Source organism: Epargyreus clarus, unplaced genomic scaffold, assembly GCF_041222505.1.
Source record: "Epargyreus clarus isolate Ecla_fem2 unplaced genomic scaffold, WU_Ecla_fem_2.2 ptg000017l, whole genome shotgun sequence".
Classification (NCBI taxonomy): Eukaryota; Metazoa; Arthropoda; class Insecta; order Lepidoptera; family Hesperiidae; genus Epargyreus; species Epargyreus clarus.
The window spans coordinates 10,188,749-10,205,197 of record NW_027332225.1 but is presented as its reverse complement, the minus strand read 5'-3'; the positions used below and the strand labels follow the sequence as shown (position 1 = coordinate 10,205,197).

The 16,449-nt window shown below is 36.9% G+C and overlaps 1 protein-coding gene across 2 annotated transcripts in view; it reads left to right on the top strand.

The window, feature by feature from the left end:
- The window catches only part of ash1 (histone-lysine N-methyltransferase ash1), a 57,680-nt gene that overhangs the window by 4,037 nt on the left and 37,194 nt on the right, over nt 1-16,449 (top strand). Inside the window, exons 1-2 of one of the 2 annotated variants that reach the window (XM_073082159.1) lie at nt 5,141-5,305; nt 6,034-6,302. The exons of the other annotated variant lie outside the window; for it this stretch is intronic. Coding sequence (XP_072938260.1) covers nt 6,195-6,302 — 108 coding nt within the window. The 5' untranslated portion in view covers nt 5,141-5,305; nt 6,034-6,194. Of the gene's footprint in view, nt 1-5,140; nt 5,306-6,033; nt 6,303-16,449 lie in introns of those variants that run through there. 2 annotated transcript variants of the gene reach the window in all.

Below are 16,449 nucleotides of genomic sequence, written 5' to 3'. Positions count from 1 at the left end.
GATGATAAATAGTGAAAATTAGTCTGTCTCCGAAAAGTACCGTACTAGAATTTGATGTACTAGAATTTTATATAACTGAAGTAAATAATGGCTATGCAGACCTAGATAAATTAGGTGGTCTTATGCCCTCTATTGGCGCCACAACAGTTTCACCATGAATTTTATCGTGGATCAAATTGGTATGATGTTAAACTTGCTTCGCATCACGTCCTATGAGCGAGTTTGTTGTGTGCAAACATAGTATCATATGAGCCGGGATGCGAGATGTCTTGGGAGTTCAAGAGTACACTATAAGAACTAGTTCAAAGGAGAGCTGTATCCCGGAGTGCAAAAGTAATGTTTCGACGATGAAGAAGGTTCGAAAGATCGGGATACGGTGTACAGATTATGAAAATGGATATGTGCTGCAGAACAATTACAGACTATATGTTACATAAAATCTATACATTACTAGCTGACCCGGCAAACGTTGAACAACCCTTATCACTTAGGGGTATGAAAAATAGATAGTAGCCGATTCTCAGATCTACTGAATATGCATATAAAATTTGGTGAAAATCGGTAAAGCCGTTTCGGAGAAGTACGGTAAGTAACATTGTGACACGAGAATTTTATATATAAGATATACAATATTATTTAAATAACTGACTTTTTCAAATCTTACATTACACATATCTTAATAATATCTAACTTTACGAAAAATATTTTTTTAACATTGTACGTAATGCTACAAAGAATCTACGCTCATCTTGAAAAGTATTTGGAAGGACTAACTTATAATAAAGCCTTGGCCGATTGCAGACCAAAAAATAAGCTATTGTGAAGCTATAATAAGTTAACAGATAAGCTAAATAATTGCCTTCCGTATAGAAACTACAATATTGTGTATTTATATTTTACTTATCTACGTCGAAAGTTTTTGTATTTGTTTACGTTGCCGGCTCATATGGACAATAATGCTGCTGCTGAGCGACCAATATCTCTTCCAGGTTTTGGCTACTGGTAATTCTATTTCTGAGTCCATTTGGCTATTGAAGGCTATCAGCTGACCTGAGACCATTGGTCGCTAAGAGAGGTACTAAAAGGGAAACAGTATAATATGGCAATAAAACGTAAAATATACAACACATGCATTTTACCAATATTAACTAACGGTTGCCAGACCTGGGCTATCACAGAAAAACAAAAAAGAAAATTAATAACATGCCAAAGAGCCATGGAGCGAAGTATGTTAAATTACACCAAAAGAGATAGAAAAAGAGCAGTAAATATAAGACAAATTACAAAAATAGACGATGTCGTAGTCAAAGTTAAACAACTAAACTGGAGATGGGTAGACCACATGATGAGGATGAGAGAGACTAATGACAGATGGACAAGGCATATAACGGAATGGACCCCTAGATTCCAAAGTAAGAGAAAAAGAGGGAGACAGAGAATATGTTGGTCTGACGACATTAAAAAGGTTGCAGGTCCACTGTGGCTCAGAACCACTCAGTCGAGAGCAGGTTGGAAAGAGCTGGAGGAGGCCTTCGTGTCGCAAAGACAATCAACATAGATATATAATAATATATGTAATAGTAATATATGTAATATGTATGTAATAGTGTATATAAAGTTGGCAATAAAGGCTTAATAATAATAATAACAGCTGCTGTTGTTCATAGTTGATAGCTTGCTATCTGTACCCAAGTATGAAAACGTGCTTCAATATTGAGAGCTACCAAGCTGCATAGCTTAACTATCGGTCTGCAACCGTCATAACTTCCAGTAGGAGACAGTTGCAGCATAAGTATCGGAAACATCAGTTACGAAACTGAAGAAAAGTCTATTACCATAAATAAAGGAATTATTCTCGAACAATGTCGAGTCACAATTATCTGTGCTGTACTTCAACGCAACAGCGGCGTTCTTGCTGGCGTAAAACTAGAAGAAGGCATAATATACAAGCGAACGTATAAAGTGAAATCGAAAATGTGGTTTAGTTTAAATCTTGAAATTAAGACTCAGAAGAATAAAGCGTAATACAGGAATATCATAGGTATATGAATAAACAAAGGAAGGCAACCGGATTAGGTCGTTTTTTCATAAAACCTAAGTTTGCTTTGCAATTACTATAAACAAATTTATAAAGTCAAGCTAACGATGAATAGATTATTAGAACTAGCTTTTTAGCCGTAAAGCTAATCGTATATCGTAATTTTGTTACAAAATATTTTCGTTGACGCACAAGCCAAATATAATCGACTTAAACATAGACCAATTTATGTGTGTGTGTATTTAACTTGTAGCCATTTCTTATCCTTTTGTACAATCAGGTTTTTCGTGAAGGGGACTGTATAATGAACATAAGGGTTACTTGTGCAAGCCCTACTCGTGTTTGAATTAGTGTTGTCAGGGATATGAGACTTCGTATCTGAGATCTGGATATGTGGTAATTATGTGTATTTTTAATATGAAGTATTTCGGATCGTCTTTATTTAGTTGTTTCGAATTTTAGTAATTTTGGTTTCTAGGAATTTCAATCTGTTGGTTTGTTTTCATTTCAACTCAATTTGAAAAAATGTTACTCCGTACCTCAGTGTCGGTAGTGCTATTCGTTTCTATATTAAGTTTGTTTTTGAAAGTTCTATTTCCGATGCTAAACAGTAATGAACTTATACTCGAATACACTTTACCTCACCTGTAATTTTCATTCCATTTGTCATCGTAAAAGCTTTGGCCAAATCAATTTGGTATTTAAAAAAAATAGTCCGCATATCGGAATGCTTGTAAATATAGTTTTATTGCAACATATTTCAAAACTTGGAGATATTATATTCAGATACAACATTCGGTTACGGTTACGGAACACCCCTAGTTTAAACGGTATCTAAACTTTTTCATCGTCTCAAATCTTAACACGTTCACGATACTTATAAACTCTTTATTCTCGTTCGCCGCATAAATGGCCGGTTTATAGACATGTTTCTTTGAGATTATCAGACCCCATAATTTATTGTTAAAATTCATACATACAGTCGTCCTTCATTTTATTATTCGTGTGGCTATAAAAACTTCACTTGGATCATGCCCCTCCTGTGCTTACTGGTTTTTTGTGCTATTCCCATGGCTTATTACTGCTTTAAGTATTTTGTATTTATATTTTATACATTATTTGACGATTACAAAAAGTTAATTATATTCTGTTAGGTTAGACTTCGCTGTGTTACATAATGAGGTGCTGGCGTTTTTGAGATTAAAATATTGTAAATTAAATAACCAATATTATTAATTCTCTCTCTCTCTCTCTCTTAGATAAATTATTCTCTTTCTTAGAGAATATCATCAACGACCCATTACTGTCCCACTGCTGGGCACGGGTCTCCTCTCAGAATGAGAAGGAATAGGCCATAGTCCACCGCGCTGGCCAAGTGCGTATTGATAGACTTCACATACCTTTGAGATTTTTTTTTATAAATCTCTCCTCTCTCCTGCATACCTGCAGGTTTCCTCACGATGTTTTCCTTCACCGTTTAGCAAGTGATAATTAATTTCTTATACGCGAAGAGAATCTTAGAGAATATGGTATATTATAACAATGCTATGATATAAAGGTTTCATTCGAGTTTTTGCACGTTTGTTTAGATACATCGATTGTTTCTGTTTCTTGTTTTTCCTCAAGTTTGTGTTGTTTGTAAAGTTTATTGTTTATGGTCGTCGAGAAAACGCTGAGAATATGCCCCTTTTATCTATACAGTTAAACATAAGCAAAGTGGCTATAATGTCTAGCGTTATACAACAAATGAACCGTTAAACCTCTGATAGCGTTTGCCGTTTCAGAATAACACTATAGTAAAGACGCAATACTTATGTTAATGATTAGAAAATCATAATACTTATCGTCTACAGGTTACTAACCAATACGTTGTCACTCATTCACTTTAGGCTCTTGGTCTATTCGAACATTTTTCCTTCAAAAGTAGCCAAGAATCGTGTAGAAGTATGTTCAGTAAAGGCATTATATTCTGAAGAACCCTATTGGAGATATATTTGCATCATCTTGTCAGAAAATATATGCTCATTCTGAAGCTAATACAGCTATGATAACATGAGCCTTGCCTACGTATTGGCGCGATTGGCGTGATTGGCGCAATGATAAACACATGGGGTGTTCCTTTAGGAAGTCATAATGAAACAGGCAAACAGATTACCTGTTACGTGACCGCCGTTATTGGATCATCCGTTTTTTAAACAATATAATTAAATAGAACACTGTTCACAATGTTACTAAACTGATTAAAGTAAATGTCGATATCTATGTAAAATTAGTTATCCAATACTGTTTTTCGCAAAATGTCAATGTTATAAGTCCTCAATCAATTAAGTTCACGCAATCCTGGTGCATATCATTCATTTATTTTGTGGTCGCTCGCAAGGAATCGGTGTAAAGAATTTAGCAATCGTTACACGTGAGTATACGAAATAGTAGTACGAGCCAGAACACGCGTTCCACATTGCTATTTTTGCGTCAAATGTATACCTACACTTTATGTATGAAGCATGTATGAGAATGAGATCATTTTAACACGTCTCAAATTACAAATATTGTCGGCGCACATGTTTTACGTTTCATTTTAAGTTTACGCTATTCGAGATAATTTTGTATCGATCCAACTCTACATAAAGTGGTCCTAACAGCGCTCTTGAATGTAATGGTGTTGTTTAGCTACGGTTATTAGTTTTTTAGTTAATTATGTGAGTTGTCACTTTGTTTGTCGTTTGTCGCACCTAATGCGGCACTGCGTATTATCTGCGGTAATGATCGCAGTGATAGTGTTGTGTGAGGTTAGTGGTAGGTGGGTGAGCGGGTGACGAAGCGTGCAGCGGCGAGGTAGAGGCGAGGGTAGGTGTGCATGCAGCATTTAATTAAGGCGGTGGGTGAGCTTGGCTCGCGTGTCGGCCGTGCACTTCCGGCGCGCCCCGGGGGCGCTGCGCTTTTTCCTAGCGGACGGGGGAGGTCGCCGCGCGAGGAAAGCGCGACCGGTCGTCACCCGAGCCGAGGAATTAAAATTTTTCACGTAAACTGGTTTGATAGCGCGTACGGTGGCGGAGTGGGGGTCGCGAATACGCGCCACGCCGGTCATTAGCTGGTTCGCGGCCAGGCGCGCGCGCGTCCCGTCTCCGCTCTGCGTACGCGGTGCCGGCACACACGCCGTACATACGGACCTATAATATACGCGATGTCGCCGCTGATCGCCGGTTGATGTGATTAAGTGTTCGTGTCAAAATATTGTGACATAAATTAATGTTGTAAATTTAAATTGTAAGTTTGGTGGTAATTAAAGTCGATATGTTAAAACATGTACCCGAGGATTTAGATAGATCGATGTATGTTTTAAAAAAAATATTTTCGTATTCGTCTACACCAGTTTAAAAAATTTCGTAACGTTTATAAGCCTAATGGTGGTACGCAGCGTTTGTCTTGTCACCGGTTGTTATCAGTTGGGAGTAGTTCATTAATTCACGATCATGTCACCGCATTATAATGTGTGCTCGCGACACTAATTTCATGCAAAACAAACACGACGCGCGATAAGCGGCCGGTGAGAGCGTCGCGGCGGTGGCGGGCGAGGTAAGGGGGAGCGCCGAATTTCTCTTATCAACCGCTTAACGCGCCTCAAGGTCGCCCGTTATCACTCGCGTTTCGTGCGGAATAGATGGATTTGTTCCGTGATTGCGCGCATCTGCAGTATTTACTGTAAAGTGCTCGCGGTATGTTCGTTAAGTTACTGACTTACCGAAATGTAAATCTTATGTAATTTTTATTAGATACGCATTTTTGTGATAGGTACAGATAACAGACTATGAAAGTAAAAGATAACATTGAAGAGTTGCAAATTAGACAAATTGAAAAAATATCAATGTATTCTTAAACTTCACTATTGTTTTTTTACGTACACAAGGTATATCTGAATCCTCTATTACGTACGTGTAAGTAGCAGAACAGTTTGTGTATATACATAATTGTTTACTAACGCAAATCGGCTTTAGTCTAGTGTGCAATGTAGATCGCGACCTACTTGCGCGTGATTGAGGATAAAACAATATAAATAGCTCGTCAACGCTCGGACGTGAGTCGAGAGCGTACGGATAACTAGTGTTGTGAATAGTTGTGATAAGTGTGGTGGTGCGGCGGCGAGTGTGATGCGGGCATGATGCGGCACGCGGCGAACGCTGCGGCCGCCTGGACCGCTCCCGGGGAGGTCTGGGAATACGTCAGCCAGCTGGTCAGCTCGTATCACGACCAGCACGACTGTCAGGTGCGCATCACTAGATGTAACTGAGCTCCCAATTCACCGGAGTGGGTACAGGCCAAGGAATAAATGGTTGGAAGGAACGAGCGTATAGCGTATCTAAAATTTAGTTGTCACCGCCTTCTAATTTGATGTCAGTTACAGAACTGACCTCCAAATTGATCTGTTCTGAGTTAGACCATACATGCATATCTGCCCTTGAAGATTTACCAATAAACAAGTAGCTTTATGCAGCATTTTTATCTATCGTATCCTTGCATTAGGTGTTCCAAATTATGTACTCATATTCCTTAAATTCTAGAACTGATGCCTTATCTTAGGTATATGTGTAGCTTTGAGTTTTGCCGCGATTTGTATTACGAGTGGATTGAATATGTGGACTCCTGTGATTGGACTTTGTGTTGGCATTTTGAACATGCAGCCAGGCATGCAGTCGGGCACGCAGTCTAGTCTACTTTACATGAAGTCGTCTATGCAGCTCTTGGTCTAATAACCAAATCCAAATAGACTTATTAACCACCTTACCTATTTTAACCTAATGACATTGTTAAGCTTTGCCAGCTCCGTTCTGCCTGTTCGTTTCGAACTTAGTCCTCAGGCGACCTAATTTAGGATCCTAATTTCTTCTTAATCTAAGGTTCATTACACATGTCCATGGACGGCAGTTAACACCTATCATATTTAGCAAACGAAATTTGAAAATATCTCGATTGAATTATTTTATAATTATAGGTCTTAAAGATTAAGTTGGTAATCCTCATTTCAGTATCCCCGTTAGCACGTCTTTTTGAAAAGTATATACTTCAGCGCTTCATTACTGTTTAGATGTAAAATATATTTCGTTTATTTTACTTCTGTCTCCAAAAATCTTGATAAAATATTCTGCAAAACACGTGTCATTTTTTTCGTATCGTGTGACTCTAGATCCTAGCCATCCATATTCGAGTTGAACGCACCCAAAAAAAAAATTGATAATAGTTAAAATATGCATAACTTAACGTACGTTTCTCTATAAACCCAAAAATTACTACATATTCATAAATATGTATTAAGAAAAGTTTGGGGCAATGTGTCCACTGAGTACTCGTACGGTATACATGAGCACTCGACCGTATCAACAACAACACATGTGACTCACGTCTATTAGCGCCTCTTGTAATTCTCATATTAGCATTATTCATGCCCAAGACCTAGTTAATATTGTGTGATAGGTCTCTAGTTGCATGCCACGGCGTTTAGTGAACTGAGGTTAAATCTTAGGAGTTTCCTTGAGAGAGTATTCGAAATGTTTTTTTGATTTAGCAGAATTATGAAAGAAATCATCGTCGGGAAACCGGCATGCGTGAGAGTTCTATCTAATCTAATCATGTAGTTTTAATTTTTATCAAATAGACCTCTAGCTATAGGTAAATCTGAAAGAATTTTCGCTATTAATGAATTTATTTGAGCTTAAAAATAACGTTTTTAGCTAATCTTTATAGTTTTCAATTTGCGTCATTTAAGTACACTTAAAATATTATTATTTATTTATTTTACCCTATATAGGTATAAAAATTGCAGCAAAATTTACCAAAAAAAAACTGAATAACAACGTGGTAGTTGCGAGTTTTAGTGTTATCAAAAAAGATGAGAAAATGTTTAATTCTGGTATTTATGCTCCAATTTCGACCACTAGGCGAACACTACTATTAATAAAATTAGTGCTAACTATGCAATATGCATATGTAATAAATAAGCCTCATATGGCAATGTGACGCATAGGAAACTTCCAGCAAGGAATGTTCACACGATGATGAGCTCTCCATTCCCATTGCTTTATTAAAAACCCTCGTATAAGAAAATATTTACGTTGTAATATTTTAAAACGGGAATTGCAAGCATATTTAGTAATATGCTATTTTAATCCCGGACGTTGCGTCAATCTCACTCGATAGATAATGACGTCAATCCAATTAGATGTTAACTGTGGCTGGTTACTTCTTATGGGAAGCGCTACACTTTCCGGCTATTTGAATAAAAGGAGTCACGCAACTGGTTTCAACTGAGGTAGCGACATAGCGAGATATTATTTCTCTACTTTATTGCTTAATTTGATTATACACTTATCATGATTGATTTGATTATATATCCCTTGTTAATGTTTAGGGGAGGATCTATAACCTCTATTTTACGATATTTTATTTAAAAACAATATATTAAATGCAATCAAGGCAAGAAGTGATCGAAATTTACCTAGATCTAGCGAGGAAACTTTTTCACTTGTACGATGATTTTTTTTGGATGCTGTTTCGATTTGGGTCATATATTTTTTATATGAAAGTTTGAATCGAATGAAATATTGAATTACAAAATGTCATAATTTATGAAATACCATACATTTTTTATTATTTAATTATTTTTACTAATATTGATTTTTTTACTTGGACTTCAAAACAAATAACTGATTGAGCAAATTCTTTAATTGTTACCAACGTGTGTTATCCATTGAGAAGTGTGTGGAAGAAGCTTAATACGCGAAATGAGTAACATGTTTTGTGATTCGCGACAAGTATCTAAAACGTTTTGAACGTTATATGAATATATACAATATCTTTATCCGACTCGTGTCCGTTGAACTTATTTGTTAAGTGTCTAGCAATAAATCGCTACGTAATAGACCGATCGAACTTGCTTCGTTTGACCGTGAAATTGTGATCGGACGAGCGTGACCGCGTCGCGTGTTATTCATGGAATCCTATTTCGCTCATATCTGCGTTAAATGATATCTTTTAGCAATTATCCCTAGACTGCTGAGTGAATTAAATTCGGAGTCTTATCGGTATTATTGATTTATTTGTTCATTTTTAAGATTAGTTCATATTATTATGAGAGTTATCTATATTATGGAAATTATTATGTGACACGGTTTTTATAATTGTATCATGTATAGTATGATTATGGTTTTTACCATTTACTGATTCGATTCTTTGAATTAGATCTATTTTTAGTTTATTTGTTATTAGATAGAGGATGCTAGATGGTTTACATTATAGGCAGTTCCAGTGTTATCTGTCAGGCTGACGCATAAATAGTTATTACGAATAATTCAACATAATATAACAAGTGAGTTATTCAAAAATTAGCATTGCATTGGTAAAATAGCAACATAATTATAGTGGCTATTGGCAACTTACACGGATGTGAAGGTGAAGGTTGAAGGTGGTAGAACCCTTTGTGGTTCGACTCCGGCGGCACCACCGCCACACCTATTTCAACCTAATAACAGCAGCGTTAAGCGCTGCTGTGTTCCGGTTTGAAGGGTGTGGTAAGGGAGACAGACTTTTCCGAGGCGTTCCAGCTTAGTCCTCAGGGGTAGCGGCGCATCTGTGGCCGACCTCAGGTAGGAATATCTAATCCTATCTGGGGTTGATTACAGATGTCCATGGGCGGCAGTAGCCACTTACCATCAGGTGGACTGCATGCTCGTCTGCTACTCTTATATTATAAAAAAAAAAAAAAAATGTGGTTCATTGACTCTATGTACTAACGATGAACACCTGCTAAATATCCTATAATTACTATACTTACCCTAATTTACCTACATATCTATCATACGATCAATCGTTAAGTAAGAAATCGAAATAAGGTTTTGAAACGCATTAATCAAATATTTTGTATCTTACTAATGTATTCAAACACACCTTTTAGGTGTTAATTATGGATATTCGTTATTACTTGGTATGCGTCAATACGTTCTCTTTATATTCAAGACACACGTTGATGCTTAGCCATCTTCGATATTTAACCGGTTTGGTTTTTATCTAAAAATTTATCTCATTTTATGTCCGGTTGGTAGTTCGAGTGTTGCTATTTTAAAATCAGTTTGTATCAATAAAATCTTGTAACAATCACGTCGGATACTTTTTTGGTGTTTTCAACAATAGATAGAGATTTGGACGGAATAATAAATTGGCTGGTATTTGTCGGTTTGTTTTTGTCGTATTTTATTTAACTCTAAAAATATCATTACAAGATCTGAAGTTTCAAGCTCGGGACATAATGATGTCGTTTGATAACAAGAGCACAGTTTCTATGAACGCAACTAATGAGCAATTAATTGCATTTTTTGCACAAGACATTCGCTATAATATCACCCCGCCTGCGAAGGTTTTTGCCGCGTAACGAGATCATTATTAAAGAAAATAGAGGCACGATGATGTTGGACCTACGACTCGATCCTGATTGATGTCAGTGAAGCTCTACCGGTCTTATCTCAGCCACCTAATAGCTTTAACGAGATTACGGTACTTACCCACTTTAATTTACATATCTTCCTCGTTATTGTGGAATGCTTCAGCCACTGTTATAATTTTTTAATCCCTCACACCTCGTTGCTAGTTACAGGGGCATGTATGGAATATGATCACTTTTCTGTTTATTTTCTATGACACTGATTCCATGCCATTCTTCTCTTTTTGTCAATTATGTATATGGGAACATTGCATAGGAATTGCGTGTTTAAAGTTATAAAATTTATGTTGTATTGAAGCTATTGAAACGTTAATAAAAGTAATATCAACGTAATCTTAAATAGCAAAGCTTCCTGCCATTGAAACTTATTCTAAAGTCCATATATTCATCCCAATCCATTATTCTATAGTTGTAGGTTGCAATGACTGAAAAGATTTATTGCAGGTACTAGTGTTCGCACAGTGGTGAAAATTACACCACAATGATATTTTTTACAGGTAACTCTAAAACTCTAAACTCATGAACTCGGGCGTATAGGTATCCTGAATGTTTTCATTCACCATTAAAAGTATTATTTCTAATACCCACAATCTAAAAAAAATCTGCGTATTTGAACCGCGTATCCACTATTGTGAGACCGAGTGTCAATAGTGGTTTAAATATCACGTTTATTGAATTACCTACAGTTTAATATATCTTAGCAAAATTACATTGTTCATTATAATATAATCGTTTTTATTATTTTTTTACCCGCCATTGTCAGTGGCTTGATTACTATCTGCTTTAATGACCGATTATGCAACTTGTCTACGTTTTATCTAATGTTGGCGATGACTCATTGGCATATGTAAACATCACCTAATGCATATCTATTATCTATGTTTTATGCTCGACCACATACGAACAATGTTCAGTGCAAGGATAAATTATTAAATTTAGGCCCTGTTCTAGATCGTTATAATTTATCTTCTCAGTTTGTGGTCTGTTAATTGTCAATTATGAATTATTCGCATCTCGGATCATTGAAACACGTAACAATACGTCATATCTCGTCATCTTGTGTTTAGTTTTTCAAGTAAAGAATCAACTCGTATAAAAACGTAACAAAATAATGAGGCTAAATAGGATTTCGTAATTTACTTAAAGGCGTGTAAGTCCTAAATTCTATTACGTCGTCTATAAATCAATATCACGTAGTCAGTTAAATCTGGCAAGTTGGTGCGCAATAATATCCATCAGTTGGAAAACCAGCAATATAAGTTAAATGCGGTTATTTGGCAGGCGGCTGGCGGCTGGCGGCTCGCGACATTTAGTCGAGAGGTGCATGCCTACATTAATGCCTTCACGACGTAGCGGTCGTATTGCATTTTGCGGTATTTGACGAGTGTTGAATTTGCAGACGCGCTTATGACGGCGGGAGGCGATGGTAACTTAAACCGGTTGAACACCTTTGTCGCGTCCACTGCCGGCTTTAAGTGACATCCGCAAAAAGTACGCAACCGCATGCGCAACACCGGTGGATTCTTAATCAATGCTTTGATATCGAACTTAAATATAATCGTTCACCCTGTAAACTGGATCATTTATACGAGGCATTGATTTGCCTCGCCCCGAGTCGCTATTTAAACCGGTTGGACTCTTGTCTGTGAACATAGACGATTATAGACTCTTGTCTTGCGAATACAGACGAACGGAACGCATTCCCACTTGTCCATAGACAGATATCCATCTGTCCGGTAATGATTCTATTAAAATAACCAGCATGAGACTCTTTAACTGTCCGTATCTATGAAACGCGGTCTGCTCGGATGAACGGCAATAGTTATTATTATAATGTAAATTGCGATAGAAGCGCTATAAATGCGTACGTAGGTGTAATGCATACAGCGAGACAGGTAAAAGTTGTGAGGGAATGCAGTTGGATTGTATATGAGTGAGTGCATTCGACACGTTGCGCACTCGCTCGACTTGGTCACATCGATTTTATGCACCATTGCTGCAAGCTCATATTCAATCGGCCTCTTTATAAATAATTCGCCGACCCTCATACGGGCTTGTTGTATTAATAATAAACGTGCTCAATCAGCCTCTTCATGTGCCAATTAAATATTTATAAGGGTTATACTCTTCTGTATTTAGTAGTGTCTCACAAGTTTGCAGGTTCTGGTTTTTTTGTTATTCCCTTTTTTGTTCTTAAATACCCTTTGTAATTAATTATGTGCGTGCTATTTAAATTTACGCACATTTAAAATTGCAGTTGCTTTTTCAATGTTTTGTACTGATCATTTATATTGTAAGTCGACGTTAACAATGTTTTGCCTATCATAGATCGAAATATGACAATTTCTGTATAAGTTTTGATAAATCGATTTTATGAATAACAGACGTATATAAATAGGCAAAGGGTAAACAGTTTAGTAATTTTCTCAATTTTGTTTGTATTTTTTGTTCGGTATAAGTACCAAATAATAAAAACGAGACTAGTTTCAGAGTTATTAATAAAAAAATCGGAATCTGGTAATTTTCAATAATGATAACGGTCGAATTTAAACCACTATACTATTCGCCTTTTTAAAATATATTTCTTCTAAAAATCCTATAATCGTCTATTATCTATTTAACATTATCCAAGATAAGAAATATTCCTAGATTAAGATTATTCGAAGATTTCATTATAATGAAAATGTTTAAAATATCGGAACACGGATTATTGCGTATTAACGGCACGTCGTGAAGGGCGCACTGGGAATCGGGATAAGCCGGTCCAACGGCCATCTTAGCTTTTGCGTCGTTTAATAAAGCCCTGCGACAACTGCACGCCTTTGTAGGGCTGACTACCATAATGCTATTATATGTGTACATGTGTAGTAGTGTAAATCGCTGCGGCTCTTTTACCAAGAATATTATTAACCCTTTGTGCTCACTTAAACGAATTTTGAAGCACTGGTTATGAAATTATGAGGAAGTCTGCGCTTATTATTATCTAATATATTGACGATTTGTTACGAAATTAGAAAATGCGTTTTAAACATATAACATATATTAAATATAATTTGTCAATTTGTTTATGTATTCAAGATAATACTACTAAGTTATTTAATTCATTTACTAATTCGTTCGTATCAAAAAGTCAAAAGTGCAAAAATCTTCATACTCTTTAAATTTTGTCCAACATAGGTAATAGGCAAATTTGCCGCGCTTAAATTTTTGACGTTGCCTTAAAAAAGTAAAAAAAAAATATGTCAATTTTTAATATTTATTTGAGTACTTGTTGCGCTGTGTGTACTGTCAATAGCGGCTAGATTCTAGAAGATCTCGTCTTGGTTACGCACACACGGCGACAACATCTATAGTAGCCTCGATCCAGCCCTAACTCCCGATCGGGTAATGCAAAACAAGCCTCGGGAATAAATCGTTTACATGGTTGTCGGCGTAAACTGGTCCCGCTGCCTGCCGCGCTCGGTGATACCTCCCGGAGGTAGGAAGCCATCGGAGATGTCGACGCCTGTCAAATTTACAATACTACATTATGAAACATTTTGAAGAAAATCATCCGAATTGAACAGTGCTCACTCAAATCAACGTAGCACCTATGAAACCCTAAATTTAAACAGGGCAATGAAAGCACGTTAAATTAGACGATACCAATACGTCTTTAAGCATAAACAATCTAAGAATCTTCGCTAACTGGGTCAAGGCATTTCTAAATACGTATTGTATTTTTTAACAAAGCACTTCAAATTAACTCTGATGGTTTACCATCTTTCACGTCACAATTGCAACAAGACGCTGAAGTAAGTACGGGCCTATTTAAGGAAAATAGGTTCAAAATGAGCGGTGCTGATTGAAACGATCGAATTAAAGTAAATCGAAAAGTACAGCTTACACAAACATTTAATGTAGCTGCGTAAGGCAATTCACCGGAGCACGTAGGATACCACATCTGATTATAGTGTACGCACGGTGTTAGTATACATTTGTGCGGTTGGTACACGGTGTACCCGTGCAGTGGCGGTCTTATCTCACCATTAGAGTTATTACGGGCCGGTATCTCGCCCATCGCACCGCTTCGATTGTTTCTGAACGCGCCACAAAGCCGCGCGCTACCACCGTAATTGACCACTGTTTATTTACACGACGATCTCTTATTTTATACAGCACTCTTGAAGTTTATATTATTCGGTGTACTCCATCCACTAACGAGGAAATGTCAGTTTTATGAATATGTTAAGTTTTTCAGTACAAGAGATTATACAGTGCAGCAGTTACCTTGAATAGTTTCAATAACACTTATTTCTTTGCGCGGAATTACTGTTTTATTGTTATTATCGTCTAATCTCTGAAGAAGTTTATTACTGTACTAACAGTGGAGTATCATGTATTTATAGCGATAGAAACTGACTGGCTATTTGATTACCTCAGTAATCATGTCAAATTGCTACGTAATTCTTGTTAAACCTCATATAAGCTTCATTATGTGGTTGGTCGGTTCAATCTTTATTTTTACGATTCATTATGCATTTTCGTTGGCATCATAAAGCAGGTTATTGCGAAATCTTTCAACGCTTATATGAAATTGCGTGTTATTTGCTGAAGATGTTACTGTGTCAGTGGGTCTTGGATTCACTTTAGGTGTTTATGCCATTCATTGAAGAATTTAATTTGTTGAATATAGCTGATGTGTAGGTGAGATAAACAAGAGTGCCACTGAGCAATCGAATCGAAGCAAATGACGTTGAGCTCGGCTAAGGGCAACTGTACAGATAGGATCGGATGATTGCCGCCCACGCAACGCTGCGATCGCTCGCTTCTGCCTTGTCACTTATCATTAGGGACTGAATCTGTTTGTCTGTAATAGCTGTTTGATATGTAATGGACTGGACGTAAATTGCGTTCTCTCGTAACTAGTGTTTGTAGAGCTTTGCTGTAAATTCTGTTTGGATTACGTGTGATAACGAATCGTAACCGGGTCTATCAAGCAACATTTTAATTAACTCCGGTGCAAAAAAGGATTGTTAGAGTTCGAAGCAACTAAAAGTTGGACAGATTTTAGAGGATTTTTCAATTGAAAAGTTGGATTAATCCGAATGGTTCCTAACAATATTTTACGACAATCTCTGTCGTTTGGGATTTCAAGTACAGGTTTTGAATTTTGGAAAGTTATTTTTTTTTGTCTCTAGATCAATTTTAATCAACAAACCTAAAAGACGTGTCAATATTAATAGGAATCTCTAGGTTACACACTTTGTGACCTGTAACCTATATGGCTTCATTGTCATACACCGTTGCGTCTTCAACGAACAATGGATTACACCGTTAAACGTTGAGATCACCAAATAGGTGACCATATTGCCGCGTACTGACCTTGGTGGTAACAACATCTATTCAATTAGTGCAGGCGACGATCGGAACCGGCGTATCCGCGCTGGTGCCGCCTCTGCGTGGGAACACCTTACGTCCTTCCCTTTCCACACCATGAACAAAGCCGCATAACTATAAAGGCCTTTATTGTGGCCCTAAATAACAATTTGCATACACTCAACATGCGCTGAGATACTTTTTTTAATTCAATTTCGAATTTAAATAAGAATGTAATGTATACCCCAAAAGTAATTTTTGTCTTTGATCTATTCAGAAATTGTACCGATACAGTGATTATATGTAGTTTATGTTTGTACTTAGGACAGTAGACATTGTGGCAATAATGTACATGTATTGTAAAAGGTTAGTGTGGTTAATTTTAGAACAAGAAAAAAAGACAGGTAACGTGTGAAAGCCCACAATCCGAGGTTTGAATAATCCCGGCACGCTATGTTGGGGCAGGTCAGGCATTCGTATGGCTTCACGTTGATTGTAGGTGTAACTTTATGATCGCACGCTTCTGCGCGCTACTATTGTTCTAATGGGCCCTCGGCCCTCCGCT